The sequence below is a fragment of the Zalophus californianus genome, chromosome 17, assembly GCF_009762305.2.
Source record: "Zalophus californianus isolate mZalCal1 chromosome 17, mZalCal1.pri.v2, whole genome shotgun sequence".
NCBI lineage: Eukaryota > Metazoa > Chordata > Mammalia > Carnivora > Otariidae > Zalophus > Zalophus californianus.
The window spans coordinates 55014753-55040388 of record NC_045611.1 but is presented as its reverse complement, the minus strand read 5'-3'; the positions used below and the strand labels follow the sequence as shown (position 1 = coordinate 55040388).

General features: G+C 44.3%; 1 protein-coding gene and 1 pseudogene across 2 annotated transcripts in view; one reads left to right on the top strand and one right to left on the bottom strand.

The window, feature by feature from the left end:
* LOC113935816 overlaps window positions 1–4929 on the bottom strand; it is a 38704-nt pseudogene extending 33775 nt beyond the window's left edge. Inside the window, exon 1 of the transcript XR_004819758.1 lies at window positions 4876–4929. The product of XR_004819758.1 is annotated as a zinc finger protein 665-like (transcript). The remainder of the gene's footprint in view (window positions 1–4875) is intronic.
* Window positions 4930–8013: 3084 nt separating this feature from the next.
* On the top strand, window positions 8014–24213 carry LOC113935802 (zinc finger protein 677-like). Its single transcript, XM_027618301.1, has 4 exons — window positions 8014–8045; window positions 12041–12130; window positions 15033–15198; window positions 21319–24213. The coding sequence occupies exons 2-4, from the start codon at window positions 12116–12118 to the stop codon at window positions 23226–23228; spliced, it is 2091 nt and encodes a 696-aa protein (XP_027474102.1). The 5' UTR covers window positions 8014–8045; window positions 12041–12115; the 3' UTR covers window positions 23229–24213.
* The last annotated feature ends 1423 nt before the right edge of the window (window positions 24214–25636 follow it).

Genomic DNA, 25636 nt, shown 5'->3' with positions numbered 1-25636 from the left:
GAGTGACATCATCAGCCTACAGATTTATCCCTGCTGCAGAGAAAGACACCTGATGATGGTCTAGGACTCGGAGCCTGCTTCTCTGCCTCCACCCTAGTGTTTCTGTGTTTCAGTTTTGGAGGACCAGGACCCATTTAAAAAAATTTTTTTAAAGGATTTATTTATTTATTTTAGAGAGAGCAAGACCTAGAGTGAGAGAGAGAGAGAGAGCACGGGGAAGAACAGAGGGAAAGAGAGAATCTCAAGCAAACTCTACACTAAGCTTGGAGCCCGTTGCAGGGCTCCATCTAAAGATCCTTAGTCAAAAATCAAGAGTCGGACGCTTAACTGACTGTGCCACTCAGCAACCCCCCAACTTTAAAATTCTAATGACAACTGGGCACTCCCTCCAAGAATTGCCACACAAAGATATGCATTGAATTTTGCCAATCAATTCAGGGTTCAGTGTTGCTCAAAATCAGTTTCTGTCTAGTCTATCATCTCCATGTTGGGGTGGGCTCACTGAGGCCTACAAGGGAGTCATTTCACCAAGTTATCCTGAGGAGGTCTGCGTTGGGTAAGCAGAACTTGGTGTAACTGAATTCTCATACGGTGGCCTTAAGGGGCCAGTGGGCAGAATTTGCCCACATCACTCTTCTCGCTTAAAAATTCCAGGACCATCTTTCACATGTCTGAGCAAAGGAAACTTCTATTTCTTTTCTTTTCAGTAATCTTTGAGCCCAACATGGGGCTCAAACTCATGACCCTGAGATCAAGAGTCGCATCCTCCACTGACTGAGCCAGCCAGGCATCCCTAGGAAACTTTTTGTCAAGATATGATCACAATGATCTCAGGTACTAAATTCCTCTTTTCCAGAACATCGCAGTAAAAGATTTAAAAAATACAGAATTTTGAACACATAAGAATTCCTGCTGTAAACACTGCAAGAGGGTCACCTATAGAAACAAGATAGTCACAGATTTCCTCATCAGGAACAGATGGGTTCTGTTAGGTGACATTTCCAAGTAAATCAGCCCATTCTTCAACATTTGCAAAGAATGGACAAGAGGAACTTGAGGGGAATATCTATTTGGTCACGTGTATCCCACTGTTTCAATAGATCACATAAAAGATAAGAAAACTGAGTATCACAGTAACAGATTAAATCAGGTTCCAACTTAGATAAAAGATTATTGACATATTTACCAAGTACACATGGAACAATCTAAAATTACTTACTAGAGACCAAAGAATGTTCTCAATATACATGACAAAGAGAAGAGAGCCTGCAGACCTCAGTGTGAACTGGACACAATTAACTTAAAAATGAAAAAGTGGGCGCCTGGGTGGCTCGGTTGGTTGAGCGACTGCCTTTGGCTCAGGTCATGGTCCTGGAGTCCCGGGATCGAGTCCCACATCAGGCTCCCTGCTCAGTGGGGAGTCTGCTTCTCCCTCGGACCCTCCCCGCTGTCATGTACTCTCTCTCTCTCATTCTCACTCTCTCAAAATAAATAAATCTAAAAATGAAAAAGTTAAAAAAAATTTTAAATTGAATGCATGAGATCAAAATTTTTAAAAGTGGTAAGGTCATATTTATTTATTTGATAGAGAGCACGTGCGCACAAGCAGAGGGAGGAGGAGCGGGAGAGGGAGAAGCAGGCTCAATCCCAGGACCCCAGGATCACGACCAAGGCGAAAGCAGACACTTAACCAACTGAGCCACCCAGGCACCCCTAAAAATGGGAAGGTCATAGTTAGAAAAGAATGCCATAAACTGTTTATAGGGTAGCTCCAAAGCTTACTTCAGAAGTTAATAATTATTTATAGAAAAGTAAAACTTAAATAAACAAGATTTATTTTAAGCTTCAAAAAGAAAAATAATATAAATGAAGAAAAATAAAGTAAATCTATTACAAAAAAGCAACACTTTTAATGTTCCTTAAAAAGGCACCGTGTAGGGGCGCCTGGGTGGCTCAGTCGTTAGGCGTCTGCCTTCGGCTCAGGTCATGATCCCGGGGTCCTGGGATGGAGTCCCATGTCGGGCTCCCTGCTCCACGGGAAGCCTGCCCTCTCCCCCTGCTTGTGTTCCCTCTCTCGCTGTGTCTCTGTCAAATAAAATCTTAAAAAAAAAAAAAAAAGGCACCGTGTAGTGACAGTCATCTCTTGCCCCACCTTCCTCTGAGCCCAGGCAAAGGGATGAAGGTGACCCAAGTCTCTGCCCTCTTAACTGAACAAGGATTACAAATAGAAGTTATCTTCTGATATAAATAATTATAAAATGCACAAGCCTTTTAGACAGAAGTTTTGCAATGCTCATCCTGATCTGCATAATTTAATCCAATTTTAAGTGTATTATAAAGCCACGCATCAATGTAACACACTTACTCATTCATATCCAATCAATTCATCACTCATCTGGGTCCCTTTCTTCACTATTGTCTTTCCCTCTCTTGATATTTTTTTTTTTTTTTTTTTTTTTTTGCTTTTCTGTTTTTCCCTTGGGTTTCTGCTCATTCTGTTCCCCTCTCCTGTCTTGCTGTTTCTCCCCTTCTCTGGATTCCTTCTGCAACTTCTCCCCTTCTCTGCCCCATTCTGCAACTTGTTTCCCATCTTGGTGCTCTTTCTCTCCAACCTTTCTGATTATCCAACTCCACACATTTCTGCCTCTTTCCTCCCCCATCTCTACTTCCCATCTACTCTCCCAGTTAAGTTTGCTCTTTCCCTAAGAGCCAAGATGTCCATCGACAGATGAATGGATAAAGAAGAGGTGGTATATATACACAATGGAATATTATGCAGCCATCAAAAGGAATGAGATCTTGCCATTTGCAATGACGTGGATGGAACCAGAGGGTGTTATGCTGAGTGAAATAAGTCAATCAGAGAAAGACATGTATCATATGACCTCACTGATAGGAGGAATTCTTAATCTCAGGAAATAAACTGAGGGTTGCTGGAGTGGTGGGGGGTGGGAGGGATGGGGTGGCTGGGTGATAGACATTGCGGAGGGTATGTGCTATGGTGAGCGCTGTGAATTGTGCAAGACTGTTGAATCACAGATCTGTACTTCTGAAACAAATAATGCAACATATGTTAAGAAAAAAGAAAAAGAAGAAGATAGCAGGAGGGGAAGAATGAAGGGGAGTAAGTCGGAGGGGGAGATGAACCATGAGAGACGATGGACTCTGAAAAAACAAACTGAGGGTTCTAGAGGGGAGGGGGTGGGGGGATGGGTTAGCCTGGTGATGGGTATTAAAGAGGGCACGTTCTGTGTGGAGCACTGGGTTATGCACAAGCAATGAATCATGGAACACTACATCAAAAGCTAATGATGTAATGTATGGTGATTAACATAACAATAAAAAATTTTAAAAAAGTTTGCTCTTTCCCTGCCACGCCCCCTTTGTGCCCACTCTCTGGCACCCCCAGCTTGCTCAGCTTCCTACCTCTGTTCCTGTCTCCCACTGTCCCCTCCTTTCCTCCAGCACCATATTGCTCTGTCTGCCATGATGTGAACTCTTTTTTTTTTTTTTAAGATTTATTTATTTATTTGAGAGAGAGAGAGAAAGAGATCGTACAGTGGGGGTTGCAGAGGGAGAGAGAGAGAATCCTGAGCAGACTCCCCACTGAGCCCGGAGCCTGACTTGGGGCTCCATGCCATGACCCTGAAATCATGACCTGAGATAGCAGGAGAGTTTGATGCTTAACCGACTGGACACCCAGTAGTCCCTGCCACGACTCCAGTTCTTTTAAACTCTCCCCTCACTGCCTGGGAAGTGCCTCCTCCTTTGTTACCTATGCTCCCATTGCCCATCTTAAAAAAAGGGGGGGGCTCCTCTCCACATTTTGTTTCCCAACATCTATCTCCCTGTAGATTTCCTTCTTACTCTAAATTTCTCAATGTTCTTTTCTCCCACTGCTGCTACTTTTCCATCTGTTTGTGGTTCTCCCTCATTCTTCTTTGTTCATTTTTCTATAATTCTCTCAGTGGGTCTTGTGAAAATAAATAAGGAAACCTCATTTAAAAAGGAGTGGGAAACCCCGAAGTGGGAGCTCTCAGGCAAGTACCACTCCCTGCACCCTGCTTTACCAGCAGGAAAAGAGAAGATAAGAATTATTTTTAACAAGGGAGGAAATTTTTTACACGAGAATTTCATCTGCTTTTAAGAAAAAAAGGAAGATCCCTTCCTGCCCCAGCAGGAGGAAACGCACTAACCACCACTTGCAGCCGCCGAAAAACAGCCACCACCTCCAATCCCGTTCTCCAATGAACTTTTGTTTAAAGCAACCCGCCCCCAATTTCCTCCTAAAAATAAAAGCTGACCTTCCTTTCTCTCCCGACTTGCCTATGCACGCCATGCGTGTCCCAAACTGCAAATTCCTCTGTTTCTTCCAGAATAAACTCATTTTGCTAGTAAAATGACTGACTTGTGTTTTTAAGGTGGACACTGTCTCTTCTTCTCGGGTTCCTCGCTCACCCAGAAGGGGGATGTAATAAGATGCCCGCCTCCCACAAGAGCACATTATCCAGTGCGGGGTGCACTCACTGTCTCAAGACAGGCCCTTTTCAGTCACCTCCCCAACACAGGGTAAGGAGAGGCGGGGACTGACGGGCGTTGGCCGGGGGAGCAGGTGAGCCGGCCGAGGGGGACGCGAGGGGAGGCGAAGCGCGTGCGTCTCCCGGGAGGGCTGAGAATCTCTCGGCCCAGGTGAGAACCAGCCTCTCCTGAGGGGCGGCCGGCGCTGCCCTCTAGGGGCCGAGAAAGGCGCGGACCCACCTCGTGGATTTCAAACCCAGGGGAAGCCCCCGGCCTCCCACGGAAGCGTCTGAATTTTGGGGGGTTTTCGGGGAGGGACTGCGAGGCGCAGGTTTAAACAAGAAAGACGAAACTCACACTCCACAGACTGGCCTCGGCTCCACGAAACCCGCTTCCGGGTCTGCAGACAACTGCGCGCGCGCAGAGGGAAGAGGCGGGGCCTGGGCGGGGCGCGGAGCAAAGCCAAGCCTGCGAAAGGACCGCGGGAGGGGGAGGCGAGGCCTCGGGGGGAGGAGGGGGGGCTGGCGGTAACCATAGAGACGAGGCGTTGGTGGGGGTGAGGTCAGGCTTGGGCTGGGCCTGTGCGGGGGCGGGAGCTGGGATTCGCTCCCGGGCTTTTAGGGTTTAGGTATGCTTGAGTCCTGTTTCTTCTCCTGGGCAGCAGCATTGCTTTCTTTTTCAAGCTAATGTTTCAATTTTAAGGTAAAAGCTGAGAGTTTTGTGGGCGCCACTTAGGTTGGAGAGTAAGATGTTACCCTCTTCACGGTTGAAAACGGTTCAAGTCAAAATCTACAAGTCCCGCCAGAGAAGCTGGAGCAGCTCCGCGATCTGGGAGCAGGGACCTCGGTGCGAGGTGGATGTGGGCGGTGGCTGGATCCTGGAACACTGTTGCAACTTAACGAAACAAAAACTGGAATATGTGTAGGCGATGCATACTAGAATGAAATGCAGATCCTGCCTGGGCGGAATGTGCAATCTCATTAGTGCACCCAGAACATCATTTCCGTTTCTACTTTCCATTCACCTCGGAGTCGGAGACTCAACCCTCTGGTGTTCCAGAGACTTTCCCAGGGACAAGACCTGAGCTGTGGGACTTGGAGGGCTAAGGTGTGTAATAATATATTGCTTTTAAAAAATCAGTAACTTTAGGGGCGCCTGGCCTCACACTCCACAGGCTGGCCTCCTACCACCATCCCGCGCTGTCCCTGGGGGTACTTGATCTCCCCTACTCTCCCCCATTCTGCCTCTTCTTTCCTATCCAAACCCTTCAGCATGCACACAGAGAGAAGCCAGCGGCCTCTCAGGGCCTGAATGCAGCACCTCCCACAATCCATGTGTCTCTAGGACCGCACAGAGGCTGGCACTGGCTGCCCACAACTACCCCATGCTATATAAACGTATGAAGCCCTCCCAGGTCCTAGCTAAAGCTGATCCTCTCAAAATCTCTTAGAATTCTATGTCACACTCCTGGCCTTACAAAGTATGCACACACAGCTCAGCTGCCTCCAGAATCTGCACCCTGGAAGGCAATCTCTTCTGCCTAGCTGGGGTCCCCAGGGTTTAACAGAACAGTGAGACCAGGCACTCTCTCAAATAACCTCTTAGATACAGATTTTTCCTCTTGCACTCCTCCCGTCCACACCCACCGTGAGGTCCTACCTCCCGAGAACTGCTTAGAGAACTCAGTTCAGGGCAGCTCCTCTGGCTGACCATCCAGAACTGGCACTCAGGTTTTCTGAATACCCAGACGCACATAAAGGGGGAGCAAAAGTCTTAAAATTTGATAAGTGAAAATTTGTTCTTTTGGTTATAACCTATGCGTAGGGAATTCCTCAAAGCATGATGTCTCCAACTCCTGGGGGCCCCACTGGTCACTCCACATGTTAAAAACAAAATACATAAGCACAAATGAACAAACCATCAGAAAATCCCTCAGAACCACTAATCCCGCCACTCCTTTGCCTTCTTTTCTTCCGTGTATACTGAGCTACCATCACATGAAGACCATTTTAACAATCAGTCATAGGGAAACAAAAGAGACACAGAGAATCTCTACCCCTAGATAGGGAAAAGCCCAGCACCTAAATCCTCCTGAGGAAAATGGATATATAAAACCCAACTCCCACGGTATTACAAGAATTAACTCACATAATTTATGTGACATTCCCAGCACAGTTTCTGAGATGTAGTGCACACTACCATTCTTGTGAGCACATCGCAGATGTTAAAAAACAATATTGCTTTAGTGAATGAACGCATATTGTTTCTGTAAGGAAAAATATAAACTAAAAATGAGAGAAAGAAAACAGGTCTCTCGGGAGGAAAAAAAAAAAGCAAAGAGACTTCTCTTCCTCCCTTTTCCTAGAGCATTTCCCTTAGAAAACTTTTAAGTTCTTTGTCTTCCTGTTTGAAATGTATTTACGTCTTTGAAAAGCTAAATCAGGCTCTTGCCAACACTGTAACTCAGGAATGTTTGCTCAAGGATCTGGGAGCCATCTCTTTAAAATGTAAACATCAAAGGAAATAGTATATTTATCTTTCAGTTCCTGTGGGAGGATAGGTGCCTAACTCAGCAGGTGCCTTGCTCTGAGTGGCAAAACTCCCTCCTGTCATAAAGATATGAGAAGTTTGTTTTCCCTCCGGTTAAAGCCAATTAGCTAACACAAACGGCCATGCAGATTACCTGGTGATGTTAGGATGAGCTATGTGTGACAAACGGTGCTGTCATGTCTTCCTGAGAACTAGTTATGATCTATCTTGAGAACATGTATGCAATTCGTCGTATCCCCTTGTCTTTTATGACAGGGTGAAATTCATTTCTGCAATCTCTCAAGATTGCCTGTGATGCACATCACATTCTGGTTTAATGCTTATTCACTTATGAAACTTTTTTTCCTCTACTACCTTTGTGGAGAGGATTGTTGGGTTGGGAGACGATTTTGTTTTTAATTATATTCCCCAACACCACCCGCTGAGCTTTCAATTTAACAGGAAAACATCTCAGCTTCTAATATAAGCGGCACTCACAACTAAGTTGTTTGAAACATTAATTTAAAATAGCCAGGAGAGGGGCGCCTGGGTGGCTCAGTCGTCTGCCTTCGGCTCAGGTCAGGGTCCCAGAGTCCTGGCATCGAGCCCCGCATCATCGGGCTCCCTGCTCGGCGGGAAGCCTGCTTCTCCCTCTCGCACTCCCTCTGCTTGTGTTCCCTCTCTCTGTCAAATAAATGAAATCTTTAAAAAAAAATAAAATAGCCAGGAGACTATTCGGTCCCCGAGACACCAAAGAGATTCAAACAAACTGAAAAGCGGAGCGTAAGAGTAAGGTACCTTTGGACTGAAAGGGCAGGAAACGTTCAGAGGCAGGACCGAGGTCCAGACCCCGCTCCTACGTGGGCCACGCCCCTTATGTCCAGTCCAGGCCACCGTCCCCGGCCCGTCCCCCCGCCCTCCTTCTCCACCCCCCCCCCCCGCAGCACGCCGCGCATGCGCAGTACCCTGCAGACCCGGAAGCGCAGTGAAGGACACAGGTGAGTCAGTGACAGATTTTTCTGGTTAAACCCTGGCCTTTGTGGGACCCTCCCCTCGCCCCAGGGCTCCGATCCGCAACACCCGGAGTTTGGGGTTGCCTCATAGATAAAACCGCTTCGCGCGCTTGTCCGCGCCCAATGATTCCCGGCAGCACCGTCAGATATTGCAGGCCTGGGAGCTCCTCTGCGGGTCCGGGGGTCCACGTCTTTTTCGAGTTAAAGTTGCTGAGGCGGGTCCCCGCCTTCCGTCCAGGTAGACAGCGCTTGCGGTCTTTTTCCTCTGAAAACCCTTCCGGGACTCCCGCCACGCTCTGGCCCTCTGCCCCTCTCCGCCAGGCCGTGTGAAGTCTTCCCTCGGTGGCCCCCAGGGCGGAGGCCCTCGTGCAGACCCCGACGCCACATCTCCGTGGCCTTGGGATGCTGCAGGCACCGATCCTCTTCTGACGCCCCCTCCACCGACGCGACCTCCGGAGCCGGCCCTCCTTGCCTACTTTGCACCCACCGCCTTAGGGGTCTCTGCCGCACAAACCACGTGCTTGTGCTTGTCATAGTGTGTATCCATTCCTGGAGCCCTACTGGAAAGTGGTCTTCCCAGGCAAAGACCATTTTTATTCCATACCTGTGAGTGTGAGGGTGTGGGGCGAAGCAGAGACAGTCTGACAGAGAATGAGAAAGACTTCGCGTGAGAGAAGGGAAGGAAGAGAGGGTAGAACTGGGTAGAGCAGGTGGATGTGGAGAGACAGTAAGAGTGGAGTGAACCAGAGAAAAGTAGAGGGAGACGCAAATAGAGAAGTCTAAATTAGAAGGTGTCTCCAGAGAGGTGAAGGGTAGCACACTGGCCGAGAGAGACCTTAACCGGTGATGGGACGGGACAGCAGGGAGCAGATGCCTCAGACTGAGGTCGTGGGGGAAGGAATAGAAGAATTGGACTAGACGGACAGACATCACGGAAGGAATCCCCTGGCTTTAATCCCTTCACTGGCTCCCGGTTGCCCTCAGGACAAAAATGGAGACTCCACTGTCTGGCTACAGCAGAGAGCTCTGGCGGTGGGGTGACTTTCCAGAGTTGGCCCAGTTTGAGGGAAGAAACAGGCTTCTCTTTCCTGCATTGACCAGACATTGGACACTGGCTGCCCAGCCAGGTGCTGTGATGGAGAGGCCACTGCTCACTTTAGCTGAGTCCGTTTACAGGGAGGGAGTGAGCCGTCTAGTTATCTGCAGCCAAACTGACAGCTGTGGGGCAGTTTGTGCCTGAATCCTGAGGGGTGGATCCAAGAAGCCCCATCTCGTGTTTATTTGGTTGACTTCTGTGGGGTCTCTTAGGACCCATAAGGGGTTGAAGGGAAAGTGTCACCATTTGGGGGGTAATCTGTAGTGGTTTTGGTCGGGGATCTCATTATTACAAGCAAAGCATTATTACTGAAAGTAGCACACATGTTTTGTGGGCTACAAATGGCATTTTGGGGCATTTCATTAGTAGATACATGAGTCTTGCTGGAGTATGTAGATCATTTCAGACATTATTCTTGTATTTATGACGTTATGGAGGTGTCTGAGTTTAGACAATCTCCAAGAAGGAACATAACAGATCCTGGGGTGGTGGGTGTCTTCCTGCCAAAACGGAAGATTGATGTTAGGAACACAGTGTGGGATTCTTCGGCAGTGTATAGGTGATTAGGAGGTTCCGTCCTTCAATAATGTGGGGTGTCCACTGGGTTTGTAGAACAAACACCATGGGAACGTGCAGGAGTGTCTGAGTCAAGAAGGGAGACAGTGGGGGACTGGGGCCCAGGTGGTGGGTGTTTTCACTGGGGCAGGCTTGACAGAAGTGGGTCTCTGGGAACAGCAGCGAGGGGCGGTAAGGTCGGACAGTCTCAGGATCTTTTGCACACTGCCACTGCTCATCAATTCTTACCTTACCTCTAGGCAGTTACTTTGTTCACCATATACATATGGTAATGTCTCATCTTAAAAAGAAGCCACAAAAAAAAGCCTTTTACTACAGTCTCGCCTCTTTAAAATAAAACATCCTCTATTAGCTACATTTCCCACTCTGGTAAGTGCTCTTTCTTATGCTCCATTTCAGAGCAGAATACACTAAACACATGCTTACACTCTGCTTTAGATCTTGCTTCCAGTTGTTTTTTTTTTTAAGATTTTATTTATGAGAGAGAGAGAGAGAGAGAAAAGCGCATGGGCAGGGGGAAGGGCAGAAGGAGAGGGAGAAACAGACTCCCCACTGAGCAGGGAGCACTATGTGGGGCTCGATCCCAGGACCCTGAGATCATGATCTCAGCCAAAGGCAGACACTTAACTGACTGAACCACCCAGGCACCCCCCAGTTCTCACTTTCATACCCACCATGCTGCTGAGACTTTCCATGTCTGAGTCACTGGGGACCTCCCCACTTCTCAGTCCAGGAATTGGTGTGCTCTTACCACGCTGGTCCTAACTACAGCGAGCTGGGCTCCCTCTTCCTGAAGCACTTTCTCTTGGCTTCCACATCACACTACCTTTTTTTAAAGTAAATCTGTCTTCCAGTTACCTGTTTTAATTTTCTTCTCCCTGTTCATGTGTCTGTTTCCTGTGCCTGTTTCCCCTAACTCCCTGGTCTCTGCGGGAGCACCCCTAAGCTTCGTCCCTGAACCCCTTCTCTTCTGTCTCCACCTCCTGCCTTTCCACGTCACTCCATCTCATGACTTTGAACACTGATGTCTCCTTCCACCGCTCCACCCAGACCTCCAGACCTCTTCCCTGAAACCTGGGTCCTGTATCCAGCTGCCTCAACATCTCTGCTGGGACAACAGTCTGGCGTCTTCACCTTACTATGTCCATTAGTGACCCCCCAAACTCCTCCAAAAGTGTCCCCTGCAGTCTGCCTCCGCATATAGGGCGACCCTGTATTTCCTGCAGCCTAGCTGGGCATCTTGGCATGTTTGCAAAGTATGCAAGACCCATTACTTATTAGTGTTTTAACTTAGGACAAGAGAAATAAAAATTAGATGTTTACTCAAAATGGATAAGGGAATACATGGTTTCCAAAAGTCGTCTGAGGTATGGGGAAAAGCCCGAAGAATTCTAACCTGCTTTGGAACTTTCTGATCTGCTTCCTTTAATACTCTCTGATCTTACCTCCTCCTGCTCTCCCACTCACCTGGCTCCAGCCGTACAGGCCTCCCTGCCCTTTCCGGAGCCCCAAATGCCACTACCCCAGGGTCTTCACATGGATGTCCTGCCTAGAAGTCTCTGGCCCCTCACATGCAGGTGGCAAAGTCTCTTCTTTCCTTGGATCTTTGTTCGGATACCACCCCTCAGTGGCTGCCTTCTCTGGCTTCTGTCCCCCACCCCCACTCTCTTTAACATTCCATCTACTCCCTCACCCTCAATTCTGGTCCCTTTTGCCTGCTCTGCATATTTCTTTCTGCTCCTTCCCCTTCCACTGGCTGGATACTCATGACAGCAAGACCCCAGGGGCGAGCAGAGCCAGAAGGTGGGAGGTGTGCTGGGCTGGCCTCCTGTGAGTGTGCTGCACCCAGCCTCACACTGGATTGCAGATACAGCTCTTGTGGCCCTCCCAGAGAGTCCCCTTCCAGTGGTCACGGGGGGATAGGGCCCAGCCTCAGTACCAGTTAAAGTGTCCCAGGCGCTTCTGATGTGTATCCAGCATTGAGCACCAAGGCTCTGGGTCCTCCGTTTCTGAGGGAGAGGTGAGGGGGCCCTGCTGTGCGTGGGTGTGATCAGGGCGGGTCTGTGACCTGGAGGGGAATGTCGGGTCCAGCCCAGGTCCCCACTGCTGCGGCCAGTTCTGAAGAAAGGGGTGGGGACACTCACTTGTTGGTGTCTGGAGGAGTTCACTGTCCCTGAGCCCCCCTCCTGTGGCAGTGGGCAGCAGAGGACTGTCATTTCCACACGGAGAGGTCTCCCTGTGTGAGGTTGTGGTGCAGGAAGGACGTAGATTGATTCTAAGCAGTAAACTGCAGATTCTTGACCTTTAGGATTGAATTCTCAAGACTGATCTTGTCTGAGGAAGAAGCCTGGAAGAGGAGGAAGAGGAAAGGAAGGAGTCTGGAATGGCTGTTTATCAGGTAAAGTCATATTCTTGGTTAATTTTCTGTCTCTCATTCCTGCTGTGCCCTTGTTGGACTCGCTAATCTTCTCTGACTCTAAAGTGTCCCGCCTGAGCCATGTCTGTGCACACTCCCCCAGGCCTTCCCTCCGTCCCTCTCCTCTCCACTTAGAGTCCTCACGGTGACCCAGTGATGTGGAGCCTTTGAGGAGCCCCACTTCGGCCCCCGGCCCTGGGCGCATCCTGATGGGCTTCACACCAGGCGTGGATTGGAGACAGGTGTGGGTGGGCCCCGTGGTGTCAGTGTGGTTGGGCAGCAGGGATTGTTTTAGGGGACACGTCTGGATGCACTGTCAGCTCTCTGTAGCCAGGATCAAAGAAGCTGCATGTGGAAGTCATGTATTAATGTGTAGGAATAGTTGGAAAATTCTGGAAAACAAGCTCGATAAGAGGAAATCAGCTCTGCCTGACTTTAAAATGCATTCAGAGCTAAACAAGTGAACTGTGGTGTTTCTGGTTCTAAAATACTAATGATTTAGAATAAAGTTCAGAAGTAGGTATCAATAGGATGTTTTATTCCATAATTGGCTTTAAAATACGGAATCAACCTAAATAGCCAACGGTAAGAGGTTTTCAAAATCATTCTCAGCACATCTCTCCCACATTGACCATGGCATTCCTGTAGCGACTCTTGTGCAGCAGATGTTTTAGGTAAAAATGGTGGTAATGTAGCCAAGATGCGTAGCATAGAACTTTCTCTTTGCCGTCAGAGATGCTGTAGCCAAATTCTGGTTCCACCATTATTTTTAAGTATTATATCCCTTTTATTTCCAATATCACATGAGTAAGTCATGTATGAATAGATGTATTGATTGACTGATTAAACTCCTAACCAAGAAGCAGCTTAGGCACTAAGATGTGATGGGAAGGGGACGCCCCTCCCTGTCATGGCCTCCACCATTCGTGTCTCAGTGGGGAACCACTGTTGTCAGTTCTGTGGCAAGAGTCAGTCCAAACCTTGTAAAAATGCATTTACACATTGTTCTAAAATTTTAGAAGAAACTCCTCAATGAAGTTTGTTGTAACATTTTATTCTGCAAGCTTAAAAAATGTACACAGCATGTCTAGAGGTTCTTTTCATGTTAATAAACACAGACACAGCTTGCTCTTCGATCCTCACTGGAGCATTCTCTTAGTGAAGACGCGTGGGACTTTCCCATTTCTCACTGATGTGAAGAATGCCACAGTGGCTGTGTATGAGTAGACCGACCTCTCTGCAGATGTCTGAGGATTTCTCACTTGACCTGTGATTACTGGGTCAAGGACAGTGCATTATACAAGGACAGATTCTGTCCGATGTGGTCTCCTAAAGCTGTAAAGTACCCTGTCCCACAACAACACGTGAGATTCCCACCTCCCCCCCCCCGCCACCGCCCCATGTAAGCAAAACTTGGTACCGTAATCTCTTCGTGTTTTGAAAATTGGGGGGGGAAAGGACAATCCCTTGTATTTCCATTTTCTACCTACTTGTAACTTTCATTATTTTTGTGGACTAAAACATGGTTTTTCATGTTTTGCTGTTTTCCTTTGATATATTTTTAGGAGCAATCTTATATTTCGTAGTTTAATTCTTTACATACACGCTTCTTATATTATCAGTGTTTTGCAGTGAAACCTAAATCCTTCTTGCCCTCTGCTTTCTGACCTTATTTTGGAAGACCTCACCTGGTGTAATCTCAAAGTACTCTGTTCCATTTAGTACTCTTTTGTTTGTTTAAATTTATCTCTTTGACTTGGCTTTTTAGTGTATATCTCGTAGCTATTTATTTCACTGATTGAAAAATTTCATGTAACACACACATTAACAGGTTCCTGTGTCATTTGGCAAGGCTCTCCATTTTTTCTTCTCAAAATTATTTCTCCTCAACATGATGGAGATTTTTTTTCTTTTAAATTCCCATGTTTCTTCTGCATTTGAATTGCTTTGAATTTCTAAATCACTGAGTTCTTTATGTCACCACATCTTCCAGTAAGAATTACACTTGTCAGTCTTTGATGTCTTTGTTCTGTCTTTCAGTAAAGTTTTCTCTTCACGTAAGTTGGGAAATGTCTTGCAAATAGAGGTCCTGGTACAACTGCTAATGGGAATGGGTGCCCCCCCCCCCCCAGTCGGGCCTCAGGCACACCATGCAGTGCTGACTGGCAGGAGCCTGGCTAGCCCATGGGCCTCAGGCTCACCTGTGGTGGAAATGCTTCCAGTGCTTACTATGGATTATGATGCTTGGTGGAATGGTCTTGCTCAATAACAAGTTTTTAAATGTCCTGTTTGGCATGATTTTTAATCCAGTATTTCTTCCAAGATCTGCTGTGATCAATCTGTGTCCTACTTCATCTGTTAAATTAACGTACAGCGTTGGTAAAGTTCCTCCTCATGCGTTGGGGTTTCTTTTTGTTGGTAGAATAAACTCCATTTGGCTAATCAACTCCATAATGGTTAAATGTCTGACTTTAAATGGAAACATGTAATTTATATTTTTGCAGATAATTTGTCACACCTGAAGATGCCTCTTGTGCTCTAGATCCTCTAGGTGTGTAGAAGTGTCACTAGTGTGGAGAACATAATATATACCATGTCCACATAAACAACTGTGTGTCAGACATTTTTCATTTATATAGTTCTATTTTCCACAAAAATGGGAAATCTACAGTGTTTTAGTAGATCTGATATCCTCTGATGGAAAAACAAAATAAAACAAAATTAGGGATATATAAATTGCTCACAGTTATCTATTCTTGCTCACAATGATGTCCAAACATTGATTTCAGTTGAATCAATCCTGACATCCCTTTCCTGCTCACATTTTGTGTGAACATGAGAATTCTCCCCAAGGTTCCTTGGTGAAATGTGTTTTTCATTTCAGGGACGCTTGACATTCAGGGATGTGGCCATAGAATTCTCTGAGGAGGAGTGGGAGTGCCTGGACCCTGCTCAGAGGGCCTTGTACAGGGACGTGATGGTGGAGAACTACAGGAACCTGGTCTCCCTGGGTGAGGATAATGTTCCTCCAGAAGTCGGGATCTGCCCCAGTGAGTTTCTTAGGAGCCCCTGCCCTGCTTGACTGAGATTGAGGCCGTGTACCTTCTGAAATGAAAAAGTTTATGAGGCAGCATCTAGACTTTCGCCTCCCCCTTTCTTCAGATGATCTCCCCACTCCACCCTAGATTAGTGACGCTTCCAGAAGCTAAGTAACAACAAAACCTTAGGGCAAACTTTAAAAAATACCTGATTCTAGATCCACTTTTATCCCTGTACTTTTGACTCAGTAGTTCTTGGAAGAGAGCTGGATATCTGTGCTTTAAAAATATCCCTTAAGCTTTCAGGAGAGACTGAACAAGTTTGTGAAAATTTTTTTCTAGACACATCTGTAACATCCTCTCTCCTCAGTTGAACAAAGGGCGGGAATTGTATTCTGGAAAAGACACAGCACATCATGTTCCTTTCTTTTTATAAGTAGGAATCCCTCTTCCTGACCTGAATGTCATCTTTATTTTGGAGCAAGGGAAAGAGCCCCAGACTGTGGAGAGCAAGGTTAAAACACTGAAAAAGCCAAATGGGTGGGAACACAGGCAAGAGTTCAGAAGGGCAGAGAGTGTTAATAGTGTTTCGGCAACTTTCTCGTAGTGGGAGAGTTTTTCCTTCTTACGAGCTCTTAGAGGAAAGTTTATTTCCCTTCCCCTGTCATTCCCTTCTTCAGACATGTGGAAGTACATCCTCCCAACTTCTAGCTCATGCAAAGACCAAAGCAAAATCTTTATCGTGACCTGTGGCCCTATATTATATGCCCCTATGACCTTTTTTTTTTTTTAAGATTTTATTTTTAAGTAATCTCTACACCCAATGTGGGGCTCGAACCTAAACCCAAGGATCAGGAGTTGCATGCTCTACGGACTGAGCCGGCCAGGAGCCCTATGCCCCTATGACTTCTTTGGTCCCTTGCCCTTAAGGAGCACTGGGAGGCTGGTTTTAAGGGGTCGGCCCCCTTCCTTCCTTAGCCTTGTCCCATTTTTGTTCCCATTCCACACGGGTCAGAGTTGGAGCCTCCCCCGTCCTGGCACCAGGCCTCTTCCAGGATCCATCCCATTCTGTGTACTTAGGCGACCTTCTTCTGGGGTTGGGAAACATCAGCATCTGGGGCCCCAGAGCTCTCCGCCTCTTCAGGGCGCCCAGCCGTTTCTTCAGTTCTGCTTTTGCTGCACATTGGACAGTGTCTAACCGGGGAGCGGGGTGCGTCTCTCGATCCACCAGTAACACTGCTTTCACTCAGCAGGAGTATAAGCATGTCCACACCACACTATGCTGTAAGCTTTGCTATGTTGTGGTTTTGTTTCTTTTCTCTCAAAGTATTTTCTAATTTCCCTTGTGATACCTTTTCTGACCCACTGGTTTAAGAGTGTTTAAAAATTTTCATGTATTTTTGAGCTTTCCGGTTTTCCTTCGGTTCTTCATTTTCTAGTTTTGTTCTTTTGTGGAGAAAATAATGTGTATGATTTCACTCTTTTTCAATTTGTTGAGACTTGCTTCATGGACTAATAGATGGTCTGTCCGGGAGAACGTTTCACATGCATGTAGAGAAGAATGGCTTTTGCTCTTACTGGGTGCAGTGCTCTGTATATGTCTGTCAGTGCTCATTGGTTTATAGTCGGCCTAAAATCATCTGTGTCCTTACTGAACTTCTGTCTAGCTGTACTGTCCATTTTTGAAAGTGAGGTCTGCAAGTCTCCAGACACTATTCTAGAACTATTTTTATTTCTCCCTTCAATTCTGTAAATGTTTGTTTCATATATTTTGGGGTTCGCTTGTGTATATGTTCATATTTGTAATTCCTTAATGAGTTATTCTTTTAAGTATATATTGTCCTTTGTCTCATAAAAATTTTTACTTAAAGTATATTTTGTCTCACAGTACAGCCACTGGGAAATGAAAAAATTCATTAGAGTCACTATATTGCATTGCTCTAGACCTGAACCCACAACATTTCCAAAGTATTATCTGAAAACTTGGCTCTTCTACATCCTGTCTCCTTCTCTCTTGTTATTGTCATGAAATCATGTCTCCATATATTGTGTGACCATCAACATAGACTTACTTTTATTATGTTACTCACCATACAGCACATCATTCGTTTTTGATGTGGTGATCCCCGATCCATTGTTTGCGTAGAACACCCAGTGCCCCCTGCAGGACGTGCCTCCTTAACACCCATCACCGGGCCAACCCCTCCCCCTCCCCTCTAGAACCCTGTTCCTCAGAGTCCAGAGTCTCTCACGGTTCGTCTCCCCCTCCGATTCCCCCCCTTCAGTTTTCCCTTCCTTCTCCTAATGTCCTCCATGTTATTCCTGATGTTCCACAAATAAGTGAAACCATATGATAATTGACTTTCTCTGCTTGACTGATTTCACTGAGCATCATCTCCTCCAGTCCCATCCATGTGGATGTAAAAGTTGGGTATTCATCCTTTCTGACGGCTGAGTAATATTCCATTGTATACATGGACCACATCTTCTTTATCCATTCGTCTGTTGAAGGGCATCTCGGCTCTTTCCAGTTTGGCTATTGCGGACATTGCTACTGTGAACATTGGGGTGCACATGGCCCTTCTTTCCACTACATCTGTGTCTTTGGGGCATCAATGTAGATTTAAAATTAGTTTTGTCTTTTAAATCAATAGGGAAAAAGAGGAATGACAAACCAAAAATACATTAATACTAACCTTATACACACCTATGTACTGTCTTTATTACTGTTCCTTATTTCTTGATGTGGATTCGAGTTCTTGTCTCTTCCTTCATTTTGGCCTGAGACATTCATTCCCTTTACCATTTTTGTTGACTGGTCTACTAGCAAGGGACTCTCAGTTTTTGTGTGTTTTTTTTTTTTTTTGGCAATGTCTTAAGTTATCCTCTATTTTGAAGGATAGTTTAGAAGTATATAGAATTCATAGTAGACCGTTACTTCTCTTTAGCACTATGAAAATGTCATCCCACTGCCTTCTTGTCCATATGGTTTCTGGTGTGAAATCAGTGGGTAGTTTCACCAAAGGAACTGCCCATTGCTGCTTTCAGGATTCTGTGTCTTTGGCTCTTGACAGTTTGATTATGAAGTGTTTCACTGTGGGCATCATTCAGTTTACCTCACTCGGGGCTTGCCAAACTCCGTGGATACGTAGATTTGTGTATGTCATCAAATTTGGGAATTTTTCTGCCTTATTATTTCAAATATTTTTTCTGCCCACTTCATTCTGTCCTTTCTGGGATTCTCATTATCTTTGTTGGTACACTTGAAGGTATCCCACAGGTCTCTTGTTCTCCATTCATTTTTCTTCATTCTTTTTTCTTTCTCCTGCTAAGATTGGATAATCTCAGTTGACTTAATCTTCAGGTTTGTTAGTTCTTTCTTCTGCCTGTTGAGTTTGGTGTTAAACTCCTTTAGGGCTTTTTCCATTTTAGTTTTTGTACTTTTCAGCTCCAGAATTTCTTTTCTGGTTCATTTTTATAATTTCTGTCTCTTTGTTGATTCTCTATTTTAGGAAATACTGTTCTTTTTCCTTTGGTTCTTTGCACATGGTTTCGTTTTAGTTCTTTCAGCATATTTAAAATAGTGACTTAATTATTTATCTAGCAAAGTCCAATGTCTGGGCTTCCTCAGGAAAATTTTTGTTAAATTGCTTTTTTTCCTGCATATGAGCTATACATCATTGTTGGTTTGCATGCCTCATAATTTTTTTCTTTAAAGCTAAACATTTTGAATATTATGACAACTCTGGAAGTCACATTCTCCCCCACCCACATCCTCATCCCAGCATTGGATGTTGCTGCTTATTGTAGTTGTTTGTTTTGTTTAGTAATTTTTTGGAGTTGATTTGTGAAGTCTGTATTCTTTGTCATGTGTGGCCACTCAAGTCTCTGGTTAGCTTAGTGGTCAGGTAGTGATTTAACACAGAACTTCTCAAACACCTGGAACCAAAAAAACCAAAAAGCAAAAAACTCCTAGTCTTTGTAAATAGATTCTGTATGTTTGGGAATACCTGAAACTCAGCTTGGTAGTTTACAGCGATGCCTTAGCCTTTACCTTCTGCTTTTGCTGAGCCTGAAGGTTAGCAGGAGGTGAGGCATAGGGCTGCCTCATGTGTTTTCTGAGCACTGATCCAGTCCTGAGCATGTGCGTGACTTAGATTCCTAGGAACGTGTAGCAGCCTTTCAAAGTCCTTATTCCCCAAAGCATTTCACTCCCCAGCCCTTATTCCCTGGCTTTTCAGTTTGTCTGCTTTTTGCCCCAAGTGTCATCTGTTAATACATTTGCCTTTAAATGTGCTTGTCAAATGCTGCCCCCACCCCAGCCCCATAGCACCTCTTGAATTAATAAGCAAAGTAAAGGTAAAACTTTTTGAGCCAGTTTTTCAGTGAGCCACCAGGCAGGTCAAAGTAAAAACCACAGTTCTTAGAGAATCAAGTCTGTTCTGCCACTCTCCATACAGGAGACCTATACCAGGAACATGGGCTGCCCCTATGCTGGAGAGAATGGGATTGGGCCAGGGGAAGTTAAAATATCAGAAGCTCTTCAACTGAGATCAGCTGCCTGTTTCTTAAGTATCTACATGTTTGCTGTAAACCTTTGTTTAGTTTCCAGAATTCTGATAAAGTTGATTCTGACAGTTTTTGCCAACTTACTTGCTGTTTTTGTGGAGAGATGCACTTATGATACTCAGTGATTTTCATGCTGTTCCTTTTACCCAGTTCTTTATAATACTATCTGAAAACTGGTATTTCAGAAGCCAGTGGACATGTGTGTAACTTAGACTGCTAGGAATATGTGGGAGCTTTTCTTAACATAGTTTCCAGTTCTCATCTTGTGTGCTCTTTCTGGACTATAAGTCCTTTCTCTTGTTCTTAAGTGAGAAATCATTAGAATTTCACAGTCTATAATTTTGTGTAATTGTGGTTACTTATTTACCCGTTGGACTTATCTTGGTTTAGTTAAAAAATTGTATTTAATAACTTGTCATTTACAGATTATGGATTTTAGCATCTAGTTTGGAATATGACTGCAATTCACCAATTGTTAATGTTCCAAAATGCCTATTCTGCATAGAGTATAGATAGCTTTAGAGTAGATATTCAGAATATTTTGTTATTCCAGTGATGTTGTATTAAATTCTTCTTGATTTTCCTATTACCCCTTTAGTTTTACAATTCATAATTTCCGTGTATTTATCTTATTAATTAAAAAAAAATTTTTTTAAGTAATCTCTACACCCAACATGGGGCTCAAACTTACAACCTTGGTATGTCACATGCTCTACTGACTGAGCCAGCCAGGCGCCCCTCATTAATTTTTTAAATGGATAATTTGTCCAAAAAAAAATCTTATTACTTCATATAGAGCTGTGATTCAGCATTTATTTGCATATAATAATTATGCCGTAAATATGCATTTGTAGAATATGTTTCTTTTTGTTTTTTTAAAGGCGGGTAGGGGTAAGGGAGAGGGAGAGAGAAACCCAAGCAGTCACCATGCTGAGCACTATGTGGGGCTCGATCTCATGACCCTGAGATTACGACCTGAGCCCAAATTAAGAGTCAGACACTTAACCGACTGTACAACCCAGACCCCTCAATATCTGTTTTCTTTTCAGTATGAGACACCCATTTGTCTACTGCCAGTTGGTGTGTGTTTTGTTGTGGTGGTCAAAGAATACACTTTCTTTCAGAACTTATGTAAATTTACATATGAACGATTTGGTCATAGGGTGTTTGAAAACAGGTTTCCAGGGGTATCTGGGTGGCTTAGCTAAGTGTCTGACTCTTGGTTTTGGCTCAGGTCATGATCTCAGGGTTGTGAGATTGAGCCCCACACTGGGCTCCGTGCTGGGTGTGGAGCCTGCTTAAGATTCTCTGTATCTCTCCCTCTGCCCCTCCTTCTGCTACCCTCTGCCCCTCTAAAACAAAAAACAGAGAAAGAAAGTAGGTTTCCCTTAAAATAATTTGAAATACATGTCATCTTTTATTAAAGGATTCTATTCACTTTGCATTCTTAAACATTTGCAGACTTTGGTTGAGAAGTTGTTATCTCTTCAATGTATTACTTTTAGTGTAATATCCATTTTGCAACTCTAGTTACTGAAGACTATGGTTTTCTATATCTTTCAGAAAGCTCTGCTAGATTCATGATCAAGGAATTATTACCAAAGAAAGAAAATAACAGAAAATTATGCCAACTAGTGGTCTTGGGAAGACATGAAAGCCATGGCCTTGAGAATTTTGACTTCAGGGAAGTTTGGGGAAATATGTATGAATTTGAGAGTAAGTGTGGATATGAAGAAAGAAATTCCAAAGGAGTGCTTGTGACAGATACTGTAAATCTCCCTGGTAGAAAAGATAAACAAGACAGCAAATCCTGGATTAATTTACCCATAAAGCAGAGTGTTTCTTTAAGAAAAAGTGCTTATCAAAATTTTAAACAAGAGAAGTCATTAGTAAAAAATTTGTTAAAAATAAAAAATAATATAGTCTATGCAGGAAGTAAGTATACAAAATGTTTTGAAAATAGAATTGGGTTAAGCTTTCAGTCACATCTGGTTGAACTGCAGAGACTTCAAACCAAGGAGAAAATTAATGAATGTGATCAAGTTGAGAAGTCTGTCAAAACTTGTTCTTCAGTTTTGCCACTTCAAAGATTTCTTCCTAGTGTCAAAACCAACCTTTGTAATAAATATGGAAGGGTTTTTATGTTTCCTTCATTGTTCACACAGCACCAGAAAACAAAAATTAGAGAAAAACCATACAAATGTAATGAGTGTGGAAAGACTTTTAGCCATCACTCAGTCCTTACTAGTCATCAGAGAATTCATTCTGAGCAGAGACCTTACAAATGTAATGAGTGTGGTAAAGCCTTTAAGCAGTTCTCAAACCTCACAAGACATCAGAGAATCCATACGGGGGAGAAACCATATAAATGTAATATCTGTGACAAGGTCTTTAATCAAAATTCCCACCTTACAAATCATTGGAGAATTCATACTGGAGAAAAACCATACAAATGTCATGAATGTGGTAAGGCTTTTATCAAATGTTCAGATCTCTGGCGTCATGAGAGAATTCATACTGGAGAGAAACCTTACAAATGTAATGAATGTGGTAAGGGTTTTACCAAACGTTCATATCTTTGGGATCACGAGAGAATTCATACTGGAGAGAAACCATACAAATGTATTGAATGTGGCAAGGTTTTTAGGCAGTGGTCTACCCTCAGGATTCACCGAAGAATTCACACTGGTGAGAAACCTTATAAATGTAATGAGTGTGGCAAGGCTTTTAAGCAGTGCTCACACCTCACTAAGCATCAGAATGTACATCCTGGAGAGAAGCCACACAAATGTACTGTGTGCACCAAGGCTTTTATCCACATTTCAAGCCTTGTGAAACATCAGAAAATCCATTCTGGAGAAAAACCATACAAATGTAATGAATGTGGTAAGGCTTTTATCCAAAGTTCAAGTCTTGTGGAACATCAGAGAATTCATACTGGTGAGAAACCTCACAAATGTAACGAGTGTGGCAAAGCCTTTACTGTGCGTTCAAGCCTAACTAAACATAAAAAAAAACATACTGGTGAGAAACCTTATAAATGTAATGACTGTAATAAAACATATACACAACTTATACACCTTACTAGACATCAGAAAATACATACTGAAAAGAAACATTATGAATCTAGTATATGTGATAATGCTTTTATTCAAAGCTCAAGCTTGGGGGATCATCAGAGAATTCATGGAAGAGAGAAACCTTACAAATGTAATGAGTGTGGCAAATCCTTTAACTGGTGTTCACGCCTTACTCGACATCAGAGAACCCATACTGGAGAGAAGCCATATAAATGTAATGTGTGTGGCAAGGCCTTTAGTCAAAATTCAAACCTTACGATTCATCAGAGAATTCATACTGGAGAGAAACCTTACAAATGTAATGAATGTGACAAAGCCTTTAAGCAGTATTCAAGCCTCATAAGACATCAGAATATACATCCTGGAGAGAAACCACACAAATGTGTGTGGTAAGGCTTTTATCAAAGTTCACACCTTTGGGGTCATGAGGGAACACATCCTAGAGAGAAGCCGTACAAATGTATTGAATGTGGCAAGGCCTTTCGACAATGGTCTGACCTCAGGATTCACCAAAGAATTCATGCTGAAGAGGAACCTTAGAAATGTAATGAATGGCATAAATCATTTAACCATTTTTCACAATACGCTATATATACGTCAGAGAATTTTTACTAGGGAGAACTAGTCCAAGATTAGTCAACCTCAGATGTTAAATTCTTCACAGTAAGTAAAAGTCAAAATCATTTTAAGACTCAGAGATGAGTGTCAGTGGAGCAAGGAGAGCTTTAGGAATGTAGCATTTCTTTTAAAAAGACTTCTATTACTTGAGGTTCCTTCAAAGGCCTGCATCACTCACTATTGATGTAAGTTTGGAATTTGATGTTATACCTTCATTACATGTTTTTCATGTGTTACCTTGATGGTCTCTGGGAGCAGATCAGTAAGATAAAGGGCCTACTTTATTAAATGGGAATCATTCACATCCATATATCCTGAAGGAACACTGAATTTTAACATACAGTGTTTTGTGGAATTGAATGAGTACACGGGTTGGGCAGAGAATATATGTAAAAGAATGATGTAAATAATAATATGTTCAGGATCCCTTCTACAGATTTGTCTGTGTAACAGAGGGCCACGGATTATCAGAAAACACTGCTCTGCCAGAGGAGCATGAAACAGCAGGCTTTGAGATTGAGAGACTTGAGATTTTCATGATATGTTAGTAGGGATTGCTTATGTGATAGAAATAATGGAGAAATGATGGTCATCCTCTCCCTTTAATGAAAATAGTGGTTGTATATCAAAGATGAGCAAACAGTCTTATTTTGGGGAACTAAAGAGCAGTTATCAGAAGAACTTAATCAAAACAACCAGAATACAGTGTACAGGTATAGTGTTCCCGTTCAACCACTACACTGATGCTGTTTTACTCAGAATGTATCATACTTATGTTTTAAGTAATAAAATTTAATCATTTTTTTCAAAACTAAATGAATCATGTTTGTTTTCTTCTATCAGATCAAGTCTATAGTTTCATTATAGTACTTCATAACAAACACTAACAATACATCTTCAGGCTGTTAAGGCTGAGAGGCATCTGCAACAATTTTTTTCCATGATGGAACCAAACGACGTACAATTTTATGAATGTGTCCTCACCTTTGAGTTATTCTTGCCACAGTCTGCTCCTTGGATATGTATGTAGCTGTGATTAAAATACCACAGCAGTGCAACTTTAGACTCTCCCCCTAAACATCTGAAGCACAATTCATGAATATGCACGTGATACTTCCACATGCCCTTTGTTATGCCTACATGAGACCCATGACTTGCAGTGGCCTTGATTTACATGAAGGTGTGTATAATTTTTTTAAAAAATATTTCATTAACTAATCTCTACGCCCACTCTACACCCAACATGGGCTTTGAACTCAGAATCCCAAGATCAAGAGTCACATGCTTTACTGAGCCAGCCAGGTGCCCAGAGGCAAATATATTGCACATATGAAAAGTGTTAGGAAATAAAATTTCAGGAATAGAGATATGATATCAGCAGTCCTGCCCCCCCCATCTTGTAGCTTTCATTAGAGTAATTTGGAAAGATCACTGATTGAGGCTTTCCCTAAGAATGAACATATACGGGGAGGAGGAGCAAGATGGCAGAGGAGTAGGAGACCTAAATTTCGTCTGGTCCCAGGAATTCAGCTAGATAGGGATCAAACCATTCTCAACACCTATGAACTCAACAGGAGATCAAAGAAAAGAACAGGAGTAACTGAACAGAAAACTGACCACTTTCTGGAAGGTAAGACGTGTGGAGAAGTGAATCCGAGGTGATATTCGGGAAGATAGACGGCAGGGGAGGGGGACTCTGTTGGCCGTTACTGGCAAGTGATAGAGCATCAGAGCACAAAATCGTAAATTTTAGAAGTACGCTCCGCTGAGGGAAATCACTCCAGTGGCTAAGCGGGGGGTGGAACCCTCACGGGGACAGTGTGGTCTCAGGACCCTCGGGGTCACAGAAAGACCGGGGTGCCTGAGTGCGGCAGAGCTTCCAGGTATCGGAGCAGGGAAGCCGGCTGCAGAGATGGAGCCAAGGAGTGGGCTCTCAGCTCGGGGTTGTCATAAACCGTGATCCGCAGCAGTCGGGCCACTACTCTTCCAGCAGGGACCCAAGTGGCAGATCCGGGGAGACTCCCCTTCCTCCCCTGGGAGGAGCGGCGCGGGAGCGCACTGCAGGGATCTGCTGGGTTTGGAGACTCCACCCGGGGTTGGGTGCCAGAGATAGAAACGCTGGGTCACAGGCCAGGTGAGCATGGAGTGCAGCCGGAGACCAGGGAGACGGGAGTGACTGCTTT